Consider the following 17,434-nt stretch of genomic DNA (forward strand, 5'->3'; position numbering starts at 1 on the left):
TGGTTTTGCATGGTTCCATGGTAACTAAAAGTTGACCTCTTAGCATTTTCCCATCTTTCATTTCATTTGAGCCTCAAAATACTCTTGTTAAGGAGACAGTGCAGGGATTATTTTTATAATTCTGTGAGTTAGGTACCATTGTCTTATTCCCATTTTCAAATAAAGTCTCAGAGAGGTTAACTCTCTTACCCAAAGTCATTCAACTTGTGCCAGAGTCCATGTCACTGAATGCCTAGAGCAGAGTTCTTTTTTTCAAACTTGTGAATTAATCTGAATTAATCTTGATTATAATGTTAGGTGTTACAAGAAGTGTTAATCACTAGCTTTTTATAGTAGGGCAACTTTGTTTTCGTGGTTCACATAAGCTAATAATGATGTGTATTTTTCTCTGGAGTATATTTTATGATTTCCTTGTGATATTTATACAGTTAGATATTCAATAAGCATTGCAAAGTAAAAACATTAATTTACTTAAATCTGTATTAAAACTGGTACAATCCTGCTATAATTTAAAGAACTTAAGTCTTAGAATAGAAAATAAAAGATGTGACTTCCAATGTGGGTCTAGGCTTTGCTTCTGTGACCTTTGGAGAATCTTTCATCTCTCTAAAACTCACTGTTTAAATTAGAGAAAACAGTCCCTGCCCTGCCTTCTTTACAGAAGTGGTATGGGGCTCAGATGAAATGATAGATGTGAAAATACTTTAAAAACTGTAAGGAATACAGCATTAGAGGTATGTAGTATTTTAAACTTTCACCAGTAGAAGCCAATAATAATAAATAACATTTGTTTAATGCTGTGCAATGTTTATGCTTTCTCATTTCATCTTATAAAGATCTGGTAAGGTGACTCTACCATTTCACTGTGACAGCCCAAGAACCTCAGAGCCCAAGCCCCACGCCATGTTACCCAGCATCACCTTGGAGCTCTTGGAGCTTATGGGGTGATGGGAGGAGGTAGCCATGAATCTATTTAAAATTTGCCACACATGTTCCAAAAGTAGCTGATCCCTAGATAGGACTGTTAACAGGAAAATCATTTAATAAATATTTATTATTATTTCTAATTTTGTAAGACCTTCTTATCCCAGTTCATATTTGACATTGGCTTCAGTAAGAGTGCACATCCACTTGGGAGAGATTTATTTATACTAGCTATTGGTAGTAGTGTTTCTCAACCTTTTAAAATCCCTCTTTGGGTAAATGTAAAAATCTGACTTCAGAACCGTGAGTGTCTCTATGTATCCTTATTTCTTTTAACTATCAAGTATAACTGTTACCTGAAGATTTACCAAACTCCTTTTTTATAGCCATTTATATTTTTGATTTGTTCAATCAGCATACTGAAAAGATAATAGGGTTAGAGTTTCACAGTCTTGAATTCAAATCCTATTTCATTCACATATAACCTCTGAGCTTTGAGCAAGTCACCTAAATTCTTTGAACCTCAGTTTCATCACCTAGAAAATTAAGATGGTTCCTATATCATAGGTTTTTGTGAGAAGTCACAGTTAAAATGGTATATGGAAAATGCCTAATATTGCCCTTGATACATTTTAGATTCTCAAATACTCCTTTCTTTTTCTCCCTTCAAACCACTACTTTTGGATAATAGGTTTCATGAATAGGTTCCTTGCCATGTTAATAGCAATTTCCTTGATTTATTACTTCCCTTAGGTATGTTTATGATTTTTATTTTATTTATTTATTTTTTATGTTTTTAACATCTTGATGTTTATGATTTTTAAATTCAGTTATACCAATTATAATGTTACCTATCATTTCAGCTCCAAGATGTAAGCAAATTGAAACCACTTCAAGATTTGACTTCTGTGATCCTAGCTGAAAATCCAGTTGTGACCCTTCCTCATTACCTCCAGTTCACCATTTTTCACCTCCGTTCACTGGAAAGTTTGGAAGGTCAGCCAGTAACCACTCAGGACAGACAGGAAGCTTTTGAGAGATTCAGTTTAGGTGAGGTGACATATTTTTAAAAAACTAAATTTGGGTGGGAGAGGAATTTATTTTCAGAAATTATCCAGAAAAAATATACTTATTATGAACTTTATAATGCTATTAAAATTTGCATAGACAGTGGCACCATAAATCAATGAACTCAGCAAATATTCATTAGGCATGTACTGTGAGCCAGGCACTGTATCTGGCACTAAAGATATAATGGTGATCAAGACATAAGGTACTGGCCTTCGTGCAGTTTGTGTTTTAGTGGAGAAGACAGACAAAAAAACAAGTAAACCCAGATAAAGTAACAGCGGAGAACCCCCTTTTTGGAAAGTGGTGTAAAGGAATGGCTCTCTGAGGAAGTGACATATAAGCTGAAGGCAAAGGCAGGAGAGGATTCGTCATGTGAAGAAAGGCCTGCGGGAGAGGGAGCAGCTTGTACTTTGAGATTGGAAAGACCCTGGTGAGTTAAGAGACAGAAAGAAGATCAGTATGACTGGAGAATAGCTCAGGTAAAAGTTTGGAGAGATGGGGAGGGGAGAGATGGCACAGGGCCTTGGGGTTTGGATTTTATTCCAGGTGCAGTGGAAAGCCACTGACAACTTTTAAGCGGGGGTTTATATATTAAGATTATTTTTGATGCTGGATGGAGAATGATTTGAAGCAGGGCAAAATAGAGATAAAGGGACATGTTAAAAGGCTATTGCCTTAGAAATGTTGGTGGCCTGTATTTAGGTGGTAGATGTGGAATAGACGGATCAGCTTTGGGAGTAGAATCAGCAGCACTTTCTATTGGATTGGATAATCTCCAAGCTTCTGGCTTGAGTAAGTGGTTGGATGGTAGTATTGTTTTGGAAAATGGGAGAACTCAGAATGCTGAGTTTGAATGTCTGTGAGACAACCAAGAAGAGAATCAGAAATATGAGTCTGGAGTTCAAGAGATCTGTCCTAGAGATATAAATTTGGGATTCATCAGCATAAAAATAATATTTAATTCCACCAGAATCAACTAGCTCACTCAGGCAGGGGTTTGGAAGAGCATGAAGAGGAGCCAGTTAAGAAAACTGAGAAAGAGAGGCCAGCAAGGTAGGAGAAAACCAGGAAATAGTGGGTTGCAGAAGCTCAGAGAAGATTTCAAAAGAGAAAGTGGTCAGCTATGTTGAATGTCGCTGCGACATGAAGAAGAAAGATGAGCACAGAGAAGTGCTTTAGATTGACAACATGATGATGAGCTTGACAAGAGCAGTTAAGGTGTGGCTGGGACAAATGCTAGATTATAGATTGAAGACTGAATGGGAGGGAGACATTTGGGTAAAGATTTGAAATTGCCTCCCACAGCTTCCTCCCCTAGTACCTAATAAATGAATTTTTAAAATTAAGTTTAAAAAAATTTCACCAGTAGCTTCCAACCAGGAAATGGAGAAGCAAGTGCAATAAACCTCAAAGCTAGTAATCAAAGCAACAGAAAATATTCAAGAGCGGAGTGGAGAGACAAATCGTGGCTTAGTTCTTTTGGTCCTTGAGAAGACAAGGAGATGAGATCAGAAAAAAAGAGGAAAGATTCTGTTGATAAGAGGGATGGGACACTTTCTCCATCAGAAGGGAGAGAAGATGCGTGTAGGTATGGGTAGTTTTGTTGCCTTGGTGGTAGGAAGATGAGGAAGTTCCCACTGGTGGGGTTTCTGTTTTCTCAATAAAATAAGAGGTCATCAGCTGAGAAAGAAAATAGAAGGAGTACAACGTTGCAAAGCAACTATACTCCAATAAAAATTACTTTAAAAAAAAGATTGGAAGAAAAAGAAAATAGAAGGAGTATGGGAGGTTTGAAGGGAAGAGGAAGGTATATGAAGTAGCCTAACACGATAATGTTAGGGCATGAGCCTGTATGTTCAACCATTTGAAATTGATGTTAGTCCATTTTGACTTATAAAAACAGCAGTTTCATATGGTTTGATCCAATACTTGAGAAATGTGGTAGATTTTTATTTGTTTCGGATCCCCCTACCTCAACATTTGTTACCCAGAAGTTGATGTTTTGGAATCATTAAAAAATATAAATAATGCAAAGGGAAGTCATTATATAAATATACTGTTGGGGGACATGTTTAAAGTACTTATAATTCATTCACAACTTTGAATGTTAATTAAGAGCTTTTAGTGATGCTGAGCTCTTGGGATCCAGTTGTAATACAGATAGATGCAGTTTCTGCTTTTGCAAAACTTTAGTGGGGAAGGCAGACAGCCAAGCTTTTTGATCACATTTTCCAACTCCCTCTGTGATGAGGACTGCAGCAGAGGTGCAGGGTGGCATCATAGCATCCCTGAGAAGCGTCCAACCTGGGGAGGGTAGAGTCAGGGCAGGCTTCTCAGAATGGTTTTTAAAACTAAGACCTGGAGGATGCAAAATAGGCCAGTAGGAGATAGAGGAAGACAGTTCCAGGGAGAAGGTGTGAATAAAAGCCTGCAGGTGGAAAAAGTTTTCGACAAAATTCAACACCCATTTATGATAAAAACCCTCCAGAAAGTAGGCATAGAGGGAGCTTACCTCAACATAATAAAGGCCATATATGACAAACCCACAGCCAACATCATTCTCAATGGTGAAAAACTGAAACCATTTCCTCTAAGATCAGGAACAAGACAAGGTTGTCCACTCCCACCACTGTTATTCAACATAGTTTTGGAAGTTTTAGCCACAGCAATCAGAGAAGAAAAGGAAATAAAAGGAATCCAAATCGGAAAAGATGAAGTAAAGCTGTCACTGTTTGCAGATGACATGATACTATACATAGAGAATCCTAAAGATGCTACCAGAAAACTATTAGAGCTAATCAATGAATTTGGTAAAGTAGCAAGATACAAAATTCATGCACAGAATTCTCTTGCATTCCTATACACTAATGATGAAAAATCTGAAAGAGAAATTAAGGAAACACTCCCATTTACCATTGCAACAAAAAGAATAAAATACCTAGGAATAAACCTACCTAAGGAGACAAAAGACCTGTATGCAGAAAACTATAAGACACTGATGAAAGAAATTAAAGATGATACAAACAGATGGAGAGATATACCATGTTCTTGGATTGGAAGAATCAACATTGTGAAAATGACTATACTACCCAAAGTAATCTACAGATTCAATGCAATCCCTATAAAACTACCAATGGCATTTTTCACAGAACTAGAACAAAAATTTTCACAATTTGTATGGAAACACAAAAGACCCTGAATAGCCAAAGCAATCTTGAGAAAGAAAAACGGAGCTGGAGGAATCAGGCTCCTGGACTTCAGACTATACTATAAAGCTACAGTAATCAAGACAGTATGGTACTGGCACAAAAACAGAAATATAGATCAACGGAAGAGGATAGAAAGCCCAGAGATAAACCCACGCACCTATGGTCACCTTATTTTTGATAAAGGAGGCAAGAATATACAATGGAGAAAAGACAGCCTCTTCAATAAGTGGTGCTGGGAAAACTGGACAGCCTCATGTAAAAGAATGAAAGTAGAACACTCCCTAACACCATATACAAAAATAAACTCAAAATGGATTAAAGACCTAAAGGTAAGACCAGACACTATAAAACTCTTAGAGGAAAACATAGGCAGAACACTCTATGACATAAATCACAGCAAGATCCTTTTTGACCCACCTCCTAGAGAAATGGAAATAAAAACAAAAATAAACAAATAGGACCTAATGAAACTTAAAAGCTTTTTCACTGCGAAGGAAACCATAAATAAGACAAAAAGACAACCCTCAGGATGGGAGAAAATATTTGCAAACGAAGCAACTGACAAAGGATTAATCTCCAAAATATACAAGCAGCTCATGCAGCTGAATATCAAAAAAACAAACAACCCAATCCGAATTGGGCAGAAGACCTAAATAGACATTTCTCCAAAGAAGATATACAGATTGCCAACAAACACATGAAAGGATGCTCAACACCACTAATCATTAGAGAAATGCAAATCAAAACTACAATGAGGTATCACCTCACACCAGTCAGAATGGCCATCATCAAAAAATCTGCAAACAGTAAATGCTGGAGAGGGTGTGGAGAAAAGGGAACCCTCTTGCACTGTTGGTGGGAATGTAAATTGATACAGCCATTATGGAGAGCAGTATGGAGGTTCCTTCAAAAACTAAAAATAAAACTACCAGGGCTTCCCTGGTGGCGCAGTGGTTGAGAATCTGCCTGCTAATGCAGGGAACACAGGTTCGAGCCCTGGTCTGGGAGGATCCCACGTGCCGTGGAGCGGCTGGGCCCGTGAGCCACAATTACTGAGCCTGCGCGTCTGGAGCCTGTGCTCCGTAACAAGAGAGGCCGCGATAGTGAGAGGCTCGCGCACTGTGATGAAGAGTGGCCCCCGCTTGCCACAACTAGAGAAAGCCCTCACACAGAAACGAAGACCCAACACAGCCATAAATAAATAAATAAACAAATACTTAAAAAAAAAAAAAAGAAGTGAATCTGGAAAGACAAACTTAAATACACAATCTGTGACTCGTTTTTAAGAAAAAAAAAAAAAAATAGAACTACCATACGACCCAGCAATCCCACTACTGGGCATATACCCTGAGAAAACCATAATTCAAAAAGAGTCATGTACCACAATGTTCATTGCAGCTCTGTTTACAATAGCCAGGACATGGAAGCAACCTAAGTGTCCATCGACAGATGAATGGATAAAGAAGATGTGGCACATATATACAACGGAATATTACTCGGCCATAAAAAGAAACGAAATTGAGTTATTTGTAGTGGGGTGGATGGACCTAGAGCCTGTCATACAGAGTGAAGTAAGTCAGAAAGAGAAAAGCAAATACCGTATGCTAACATATATATATGGAATCTAAAAAAAATGGTTCTGAAGAACCTAGGGGCAGGACAGGAATAAAGACTTAGAGAATGGGCTTGAGGACACAGGGAGGGGGAAGGGCAAGCTAGGACGAAGTGAGAGAGTGGCATGGACATATACACACTACCAAATGTAAAATAGATAGCTAGTGGGAAGCAGCCACATAGTACAGGGAGATCAGCTTGGTGCTTTGTGACCACCTAGAGGGGTGGGATAGGGAGGGTGGGAGGGAGACGCAAGAGGGGGGAGATATGGGGATATATGTATATGTATAGCTGATTTACTTTGTTATAATACAGCAGCAACTAACACACCACTGTAAAGCAATTATACTCCAATAAAGATGTTAAAAAAAAAAAAAAAAGCCTGCAGGTGAGAATAGGCATCACAGATCTGAAGAAGTGGAATCGTTTTGGAAATGTATGCTTGAAAATGAGACTGGAGAGGGAGTTTGGGACCAAATCATGAAAAGTCTTGTCAGTTCTTTATGTAAGCTTTTTGGATCCTATGCTAAGCATCATAGGAAGCCTTTGAAGGATTTTTAAGTTAACATAGTATTTTATTTTGCAAACATGCTTGCAGCATCCTTTAAAGTGTAATTACTAATATCAAATAAAATATTGCATGTTTTTTCTAGGAGACCTGGAAAAAACATCACTTATCAACACAATAATTGAATTAAATACTTGGAATTAAGGTGTTGTCTTTTAAAATTGTTATCCACATGGTAATACCTTCTTACCTCTTAATAGAAATCACTTTCCAGCTCAAAATAACCTTTTTTTCCAAAACCATAGTGAATAATTTTAAAAGTAGAATTGTATATATACTATTCTAAGACTTATTTTGCTATTATTCGAGAAATAGTCTTACGTTTTTTCAAATAGAAAATATAATGATCAATAAACTATTAAATTTGTACTAGCAGAAGAGGTAGAAAGACTGGAAAGAGACCTGGAGAAGAAGGTGATGGAAACTGAAGAGCTTAAAAGCAAACAAACAAGGTTCCTCGAGGAAATTAAAAATCAAGATAAGTTGAACAAATCATTAAAAGAGGAAGCCATGTCACAAAAACAGAGCTGTGAGGAGCTAGAGAGTAACCTAAACACGAAAAATGAACTGGTAAGACCGTATTTTACATTGCCTTGACTATATTCTCTTGAAATAGAAAATTCTTTGTTCTTAGGTCTGAAAACACAACTTCCTGACTATAAAATGGGGAAGATGTGGTTTAACAGAAATATGTGCAACAGGTTTGACAGGTTGTAGTTGACTGCACACTGTATGGTGTGGCTGCCCAAAAGATGCATACTGTCTTGAGCCGTGAAAGTATGATACCCAGAACAAGTGAGGAAGATGAAGCCCCACACCACGGGGAGCTGGTCAGACTGCCCTTAGATGTCTGTATTTTTTTAAACAACAACACTGTTGGTGAGACTGTATGTTGGCAAAAACTTTTAGAAAGCAATTTGGCAAAATTATCCAAATTTAAATGGACGTACCCTATGTCCTATATATTGGAAATATTGTATATAATATTTATATTATTTATTGGTTATTATGTAATAGTTACAGTATAATATATTTCTAATAATATAGTCTGTAGAAATGGTAGCAAGAATGTATAAAGATATTATATATGTAGATACATGCATATATGTATATAAATATACATATACACATATATATACAAGGACATTGACTACATTATTGTCTATATTAGCAAAATATTGAGAATAACTAAAATGTCCCTCAGTGGATATCCATGTGGTAGAATAATAGTGTTCTTATCAAAGGAAGGTAGAGCTGTATATCCTCATATGGAAAGATGTCTAACATATATTGCTATATGAAAAAAGGCAAGCTGTATATCAAGTATGGTCCTATATATAAAGGAAGTATATAATAGTATAAGTATGTGTAAGTCAAATGGTAGAATGTATACCAAATTCTTGACAGCAGTTATTTTAGGGGAGTAGAATTATAGAGCACTTTCAAATTGCCGTATATGCATATCTTTAATGTTTAAATTTTAAATAATTTGGCTTTACGGTTGAATAGGTAGAAAAGGTATTTTAAAAGAGAAAGATTTAGACGGACTAGATAGCATGTCTTCAGAAGGTACCTGACCCAGAGGCTTCAAAGGTCTTGAGACCATGTCTGAGGAGTGGCCAAAGCAACAGGGGTGTCCAGGCTGGAGAAGAGGAGACCCAGCGAGCTGTGACGATTGCCTTCAGATAGTCAAAGGACTGTTTCATGGAAGAGGGACTGGAGTTATTGATGAAGGTACCAAGAGATAAAATTAAGAAATGGCAAATAGAATTATAGGAAAACAGTTTTTCATTTAGTAATGAAGAAGAAATCTGTATAATAGCTGTCTTGAGATAAAATGTGATAACTCTGGAATGTGTTCGCTATCACTGAAACAGGCCATGTGCTCAGGGTTTAGGGAAAAGATAAAAAAAAACATTGGTCAGGGAGATAGACTAAATCACCTTAAAAGCCCTTTTCAACCTAGATAATTTGATTCTGTAAAATTATTAGTCTACTTTCCTTGAAGAAAAAAATAGCTATTGGTACTCTCTTTTCTTTTTCTTTTGACAGTTCTTTTTCTGATCTGTGCATAACTTAGAGAACTGTATTTCTCATATAATTAATAGAATCCTTGATACAGTTATCTTTTTTTTTTTTTTTTGGCATCCCCCTTTCAAGATTGGCATTCTGGCTTAATTACTTGATTTGTTGACGAGAATTCTGCCTAAGCACTTACATTTTTAAGCAAGAAAAAAAAGCGTTCCCTCCTCTGTATAGAGAGGGAAATTGTTACTTGAAATCCAGATACTACTTAATTACCTCTTTCTTGAGCTCTTCTTTTTCAGGGGGACATGATAAAAGACAGGGCAGCTTTCCCAGCTCTGTTAGTCAAACATTCGGAGCATTTGTGGCTTCCTTCATATGCCTCTTATTTGAAGGTAGTTTTCAAATATGTCTGCTGTATTCTGAAGGCATATTATATATGATGTTAATAATCCAGTGATTATCAATGGTCTTATAATATGCATAGATCTGTTGCACTCCATTCCATAATAGAGTGGATTAATGAGTAATTAAATCATTGAAGACATATTACAATCAGTTTTATTTTAGCAGTGAACTCTTTGTGCCATCACTTAACAGTTGTATTTAAAATACAAAAATAAAACAGTACTTAAAATAAACACAGTACTTATTTTGGTATCACTTGATATTTGTGAACATTTAATAAATTTTCCTGAGTTATTGATCTTTTTTGTAGTGTAGAATTCATCTTGTATTATTACAAAATAATAATTAAGACAAAAAAAATTATGATTTCCGTATGCTGACTCCCTGGTGCACGTTAAGTCAACCCATTGAAAGTCATGGCAAAATATTTTATTTTATATTTGTATGCTATCCCAAAATTATGGATTATTATAGTTGCCTAGTTTTCTCTTTTGTTCGTTTATTATGTTGATATGTTTATGCTGTAAATAAATGTTTTGTAAATTGTCAACAGTTTTTGTTCGTTTTTTTTCCTGTAACTGTTTTCAGTTAGAAGACAGACTGTGCTCTTTTTGAGTCATTATGTTACTTTTATCATTAAGTATTTAAAAACACTTTATATACAAAGTTACTATATGTTTATTATAACAAATTCAGACAACACAAATGTATGTAGTAGAAAATGAAGGTTTCACTCTTCCCCTACCCCATTCCTTGGAGGTTAATATGTATCCTTTTTGTTTTCTATGCTTATACAATATATATGTAATTACATAGTATATATGTAATTAAATATATATTTTTTTGAATGTTTTGTGATTTAAAAAAATTTCACTATATATTTTTTAAAATTCTGCCATCTTAATTTTTACAAAACAGTATATCATTGGACAGCTGTCCAAGTTAAAAAAATACATTCACGTGTACATGTGTGCACACATATATGCACACACACATGAATTCTTTTCAAAGTCTATATTATGTTCCACTATACGGATTTTCCATGATTTATTTAACCTCTTATTGATGAATATTTAAGTTGCTTCCACTTTTTTGTTATTAGAAACAATACTATAGAGAAAATATATATATATGCCTTATGCATTCATGCTAGTAATTCCTTAGCATAATCACTATAAGTTTTAAATTTTTAAATTTTGATAGCTATTAATGTTACCCCTCAAAAAGCTTATAACTGCTTCACACTTCTATAGCAGTGGGTGAAAGAGCCCAATCCCCCACTTGATAGTATTATTTTGAACATGTAAATAGGATAGAAAAAAATGGAATCTCATTGCTTTAATTTCGCATTTCTTTAGGTATTGGAGAGCTGAGTACTGCATATGTATTTCTTAGCTATTTTGTATTTCTTCTTCAAATTCATATTGTTTTGCCAGTTCTTTTATTATTCTAAAGGACTATTCTATGTTAAAAAAAAAAAAAAGAATTCTGTGTCTTATTCTAAGAGCCTACATTTGAAAAACATTTTCCATTATCTTATGCAGAATATCTGGTGAAAATATCACCTATAGTTGTATAATGTTTTCTAGTTTCATATAATAATTCCTCATGTAGTAAGTCAATTAACTTATAAATGAAGCATAGTAACATTGAAGGAAAACTTCTGGTGGCCATTTAACCTGTAATAGTCCCCCTATCCTGCCACCAACGAATGTTAACTTTAATATTAATGTTATTCATTGTCTTTTTGCAAGTTATTTAAACTCCTGGTCTTGTTTCCTCATTTTTAAAATGAGGATGATTTACCTGTCCTGCCAGCCCCACAGAGTTGTGAGGACTAAGTGAGGTTATGAATGTGAAAATGATTTGAAATGAATCAAGCTAAGTAATGGAAGGTGGTAAATATGAAACTCCATTAGAATGATGATAAAATGTGTCCATGTAAGAATAATGCAGGTATTAATAACCATATCTTCCTAAGGTAAGTTGTCAGTAAAGAGCAGCTTATGTTGTTATAGCCTCACTCTCTAGAATTCTCCAGGTGATGGTATCTGTTTGCTTCTTTCTCCTTTTAGCCCTTGTTTTGGTTTCTTGCAGACTCTTTTCTGCTGATTCTTTATTCTTCCTTAAAGGTAGTTTGTTCAGGACTGAATTGTATACTGTGTTTTTCATGGTTTGCATGAAAACTTGTATTAATATCCTTATGTACATTTTAAGTTTTGAAACTGGCTTGCCTTTTGAGAAATGTGCTTGTGTGTATGTATAATTTTTTTTAATGATTGTTTACATAGGAGAGTGAATTTGAATGTGGGGGAAAGAATTTGTATCATTTTTCCTATTGGTAAATATGTTAACTGCAGTCAGCTCTTGATTATCCACAGCTAATACTGTAACTAGCCTACTTTCCTGGGCCTTGACTCCCAATTTGCTCCCATTTATGCATTTCTTCAAAGGACATTTATTGAATGCTTACTATATGCTAAGCCTACTGCTGTAAAAAACACAAAGGTACTTTAAGATGCACAGAGTATTCATTATTAAAGTTGAGCCTTGAACAACACAGGGGTTAGTCCACGTATAACTTATAGTTGGTCCTCAATATCCTTAGTTCCTCGGCATCCACAGATTCAACCAACCACCGACTGTCTAGTACTATAGTACTTACTATTGAAAAGTATGTGTAAGTGGACCTGCTCAGTTCGAACCCACATTGTTCAAGGGTCAATTGTATTTGCCTGCGGAGACCAGTCCCTATAGCCTCCATGGTTCAGTCACATTTGCCTTTGTTTGTCCCTGCTGCCACTGATCTTTAGGGAGAGAAGCCCAAGATTAGTTGACATTGTTGGTTGTGAGTTGCCTTCTGGAGACTCAGGGACTTGTGAGCATTCAGTGAAAGCATCAATGTGGGTAATGTGCTTGACACCCTGCAGCAGGACATCGAAGGCAGTGTAGTATAATAGAGTGTCGGATTTGAAATCGGGAAACTTGGAACTGAACTCTGCCTCTTCCACTACCAGCTGTGCAACTGGACAAGTTATTTAACCTCTCTGTACAGCTTTTATCATCTCATAGGGTAGTTGTGAAGATTCAGTGAGATAGCATATGTCAGATGCTTAGCATGGTGTCTGGCATACAGTGAGTAGTCAGAATTACCTGTTATCCAGGTTAGCCTTACTTCCACTCGGATGGATAATCAGGAGGTGACTGAAAGCTAAATCGTGCACGACTTTGATTTCACGGTCCTTGTAAAATGTTCATGTTTGTTTATGTTTTATTTTCTTCAGCTTGCATTTTTATATTAAAGAAGTTTTTCTGCATGCCTTTTTTTGTCTGGTATCTATTGTCAGACGCTGGGGGGAATGAAGAAGCAGAAATCACTTAGTGGACCTTTGAAATGAACTCAAGGGTTGGTTTAGTAGAAAGGGGACTGGTACTGGTAGTTAATAAAATATTTAACTTCTGCCACTAACCTAATTATGTAACTTTTGACAAGTCAGTTCACCAATCTGGGACTCAGTTTCTTTATTTATAAATTCAGAAGGTTAGATTAGATGATTTTTCTTCTAGCTCCTAAAATTTCTAAGAATAACTAAAAAGTTGTAATTACAGTAGGATTACTTTATTAAAAATTTAATGTCCCATATTTGGATCTGATTGAGCTTATTCACATCCCTTATCCTCCATTACAAAGAATAATGTTCAGAACACTTAAAACTGAGATGCCATTAGCCAAAATACTACAGCAACATCAGTACAACAATTAAAACCAATCTCCTATTTTCATCCTTCTCACTCCTTCTAATTTCTTAGTAATAAGTGTCAAATATCATTTCTATCCATGATTTGAAACTGTCATGAGTCAGTTAAATAAATTAGTACCAGTTATTGGGAAATCAGGAAGCAGGTACTTAGTAGACTAGTTACTTAAAAATAATTGATAAAGAGTTATTTTCATGTTTGGATAAAGCAAATTTAAATGATTTTTAAAACTTTTGTTCATTGTATCCTGAAATAACATATAAACTTCAAAGGTCTTTTATGTGATCTCTTATGAAATGATAATTTTGTATTTCATTCTTTGTAATACTTTAGAATTAAGATAAAATGCTCTTAATGTTATTCTATTTGCTGTGAGATTTTTAAAAATCTAATTATCAGTTATGATTAGAACTTGCCACACCACTGTACCTTTATACTAACTTACTGAATCTATGTGTTGTTTCATATCAAATTGGGCCAATAGCTAAGACAGAAGACCATGGAACTAACTCGAGCATGTCAGAAACAGTATGAACTGGAACAGGAATTGGCTTTTTATAAAATTGATGCTAAATTTGAGCCACTAAATTATTATCCATCAGAGGTGAGTTATTTTGATTTCGTAGTAATCCACAGTTAAAGCCAGCATAGAATGGGGCAGGGGAGGGCAGGGTGGTGGAGATGTTCAAATGATTTTATCAATAACCACTCCATGTTTTTCTTATGAAGATATCAGCAGAGTATTTTGGTTGAATCTGTGAATTATTTGGCTCAGTGTCCAAAAGAGGGTAAAAGCCCCGAGAGGATATTTGCCCACATCCATATTTGTAACCATAAGCAGCCCTTCTAATCCTCAGTTACCTCACTCAAGAGTGTGGTTGATCAGCTTCCTTAAATCCAAACCTCCAGGAAAAGTGCACTGCCTGCTTCAGTGACCATGGAATAGACATCTCCCTACTTTGTTTTTTCAATAATCAGTGGGTTCACTATTAGTCAACCATTATTTGTACAAATACCATAAATGCCACTGCAACAGGGAACTGTTTAACTTCCAAGCTCCAGTCAATATCATGTAAAATAATATATGATAATAAAATATCATATCAAATATGATTTAGTAAAAATTTAGTATTTAGTAAATACTAAATACTAAATTTTTATGAAAAATTATTTTAGTAAAAATTCAACATTTAAAATTTATTAGACTGAGATTTTACTTATATGTCAGCCAAGAAACCAAAATAAAACATGTAGATTTCTGATTTGAGAGATACAGCAGTGCTAAAAACAACAACAACAACAAAAAAAAACACATAACTGTAGGCACTTCCTTAGTCAATCCAGCTCACTCTTCGAGGATAGGAGGAGTAAGCCTTTTGAGACCATTTTTTGTTCTAGTTCCTTTTTAGTATATTAAGAATAAGATAAAAGAATTATATATATTTTTTAACTTCTGTGTATGTAGGATTACTATTTAGGCAATTCTGTGATATATTCTTCATTAATGTAATGAATAATGTCACTCGACTGCATAACAGTTACTTATTAATTCATAAGATTTATTTATTTTGTTTTTAGTATGTTGACATTGATAAAGCCCCAGACGAAAGCCCTTACATTGGCAAATCCAGATACAAGAGAAATATGTTTGCCACAGAGAGTTATATTACCAATAATGCCCAGCTAGTAGAGATCAAGAGGATGGATCCAGATGAAGGGGACCAACTTAGAAATGAACATGTGAACTTGAGAGCCCATACGCCACTGGACACACAACTGGAAGACAAAGAAAACAAAATAAGTGCAGGTTAAAAAAAGTTACTTTAAATTCTTTAAAAATATAAAAGAATTGAATATATAAGCAAATTTTGTTTTTTAATTCTTCTAGTTAAACATGCTGAAGTTCTTTATTATATTGTTGTTTGCATGAGACGTCTAAAACAAAAGCAGCGATTCATTGAGCAGATTATTTTTTAATGATTCCTGTTATGAAGAATGGGGTTTTTGACCGTTATTTGATAGCAGCATGTCCAAGGGCTCCAAGAATGCTTAAATTTCGTCCTGCCAACAGGTGCTTCTCACCATTGGACTTACACATTGACAGGCATAATTAGTAATAATTGAAGCAAGTAAAGTTATTGATTCCTATACATGTCGCCAAAACCTAAAGCAGTGCTTTGGATAAAGTGGATCAGTGCACTCTCCTGAGGCTTAGGCCTGAGGCTGGCCTCTGACTCTTCTTGACCTGTCCTGCACTCCACCTCGTCAACCGCTCCCCCCCCCAAGTCATCTAATTCAAGGAATCTTATCGCTTCCTGGCAACTCACAAAGAGGAGGAAATCAGTCCAAGGGGACACTTAGAGACCTTCCAAGTGGCAAACTTTGGACACACTTCCCCACTCATCTGTATGCATATGGCGGAAGGAGAAAGCAGACCTGAGTTCATTCATCTCACTAGTAATCATGGCCCATTATGGGGATCTCAAGCAATGAGATTAGTGGCCCATCTTCTCTTGGTTGGCAGCTAAATGGAATACATGGAAGGCCAATAGAGGTTGACTTGGAAAGGGGAGAAAAGAGGCCGAGTTGTCCGTGCCTGCGTATACTATATGCAAGGCTCTGGAAGGGGAAAGCGAAACTAAATCACACCAGCTTCAAGGGGCTCATAGTTTTATAGGAGGCAGGGAGGGAGAGAGGAATCAGGAATTTGAGGTGGAAAGTCACTGATTTGGGATTACCAAATCAGTAGTGAATTTCTTGATATTGAATCCCATCATAAAGCATTTGCCTCTAACACAGGTTTTTGTTTAATACTCTAAACCTAATTATAACTTAGTGACATGTAAGCACATATTTACAAATAAAATCCTTATTCTTTCAAAAGAGTTCTTTAATGTTGGGAGTATCAAGTAGAGCCTCTTTTATGTTAGGAATTTTACAAATAAATGGATCAATTATAGCTCTATGGCATATCATGAAACTATTCTAGAGATTAACTAATAGAGAGGAAAACAATCATAAGAAATTACTTTTTTTTATTCCTGTGTTGTATAATTGCAGAATTTAATTGGAGGAAGTTATTGCTAAGAAAAAGATAGAAATTTGAGAATTCAAGATTTTTCTTGTGTGTGTCTGTGTGCATGGTTTTTAAATTTGCAGCACAAGCTCGACTATCAGAACTGCATGATGAAATAGAAAAGGCAGAACAACAAATTTTAAGAGCTACTGAAGAATTTAAACAACTGGAAGAAGCTATACAACTTAAAAAAGTAAGTAAAAGTAAAGCTGCATTGCTAAGAGAAAATGCCAAAAATGAAATGTGTTTCCCTCTTCATAACCGTGTAAAACAATCTGTAAATCAGTGCTGCCTAATTAATTACGGAATAACAAATTTCAGAGTCAGATATGGTTCTAGCATTTTCCAATTTCATTTCCTTCCATTCAGGATGACATCCTATTAGCATTTTATAGAGTGTATAGATACACGTTACTTAACCATTTATGTAAAAAGATATATTCGGTCTACTCTATTATGAAAGTGTCCAATTTACCCAGGGAAGCTGCTTCCTAATATATCTCTCCTAATTTAATTAAGCACTCACCACCTTTAAGATCCTGGAACCTAGATTAAGAGCCAGAAAACACCTCTACAATGAACATTATTAAACATGAGCAGCAAAAATATAAATGATATAAAATATGGTATACAAAAAGATGATGTCATGAAGAAGCAAGCAGCTCAAACCCATGATGTAGTTGCATAGGGAGAAAGTTCAGAAAAGGAAGTATTTTGACATTTTAGTTTTTAAGTAAGTAAAAGGTTTTAGTTATTTGCAACTTTTAAAAATCAGTATTT

General features: G+C 35.4%; 1 protein-coding gene across 10 annotated transcripts in view; it reads left to right on the forward strand.

Annotated features, from left to right (window-relative positions):
- Window positions 1–17,434, forward strand: part of CNTRL (centriolin) — an 88,760-nt gene that overhangs the window by 15,157 nt on the left and 56,169 nt on the right. For 4 of the 10 annotated variants that reach the window (XM_082402181.1, XM_082402190.1, XM_082402186.1 and 1 more), the window contains exons 6-11: window positions 1,788–1,974; window positions 7,760–7,956; window positions 11,895–11,951; window positions 14,063–14,182; window positions 15,157–15,385; window positions 16,738–16,847. In XM_082402181.1, coding sequence (XP_082258307.1) covers window positions 1,788–1,974; window positions 7,760–7,956; window positions 11,895–11,951; window positions 14,063–14,182; window positions 15,157–15,385; window positions 16,738–16,847 — 900 coding nt within the window. Of the gene's footprint in view, window positions 1–1,787; window positions 1,975–7,759; window positions 10,370–11,894; window positions 11,952–14,062; window positions 14,183–15,156; window positions 15,386–16,737; window positions 16,848–17,434 lie in introns of those variants that run through there. The other 6 variants (XM_082402184.1, XM_082402185.1, XM_082402188.1 and 3 more) reach the window with 6 other exon arrangements.

Source organism: Balaenoptera borealis, assembly GCF_965194805.1.
Source record: "Balaenoptera borealis genome assembly, chromosome: 8".
Taxonomy (NCBI): Eukaryota; Metazoa; Chordata; class Mammalia; order Artiodactyla; family Balaenopteridae; genus Balaenoptera; species Balaenoptera borealis.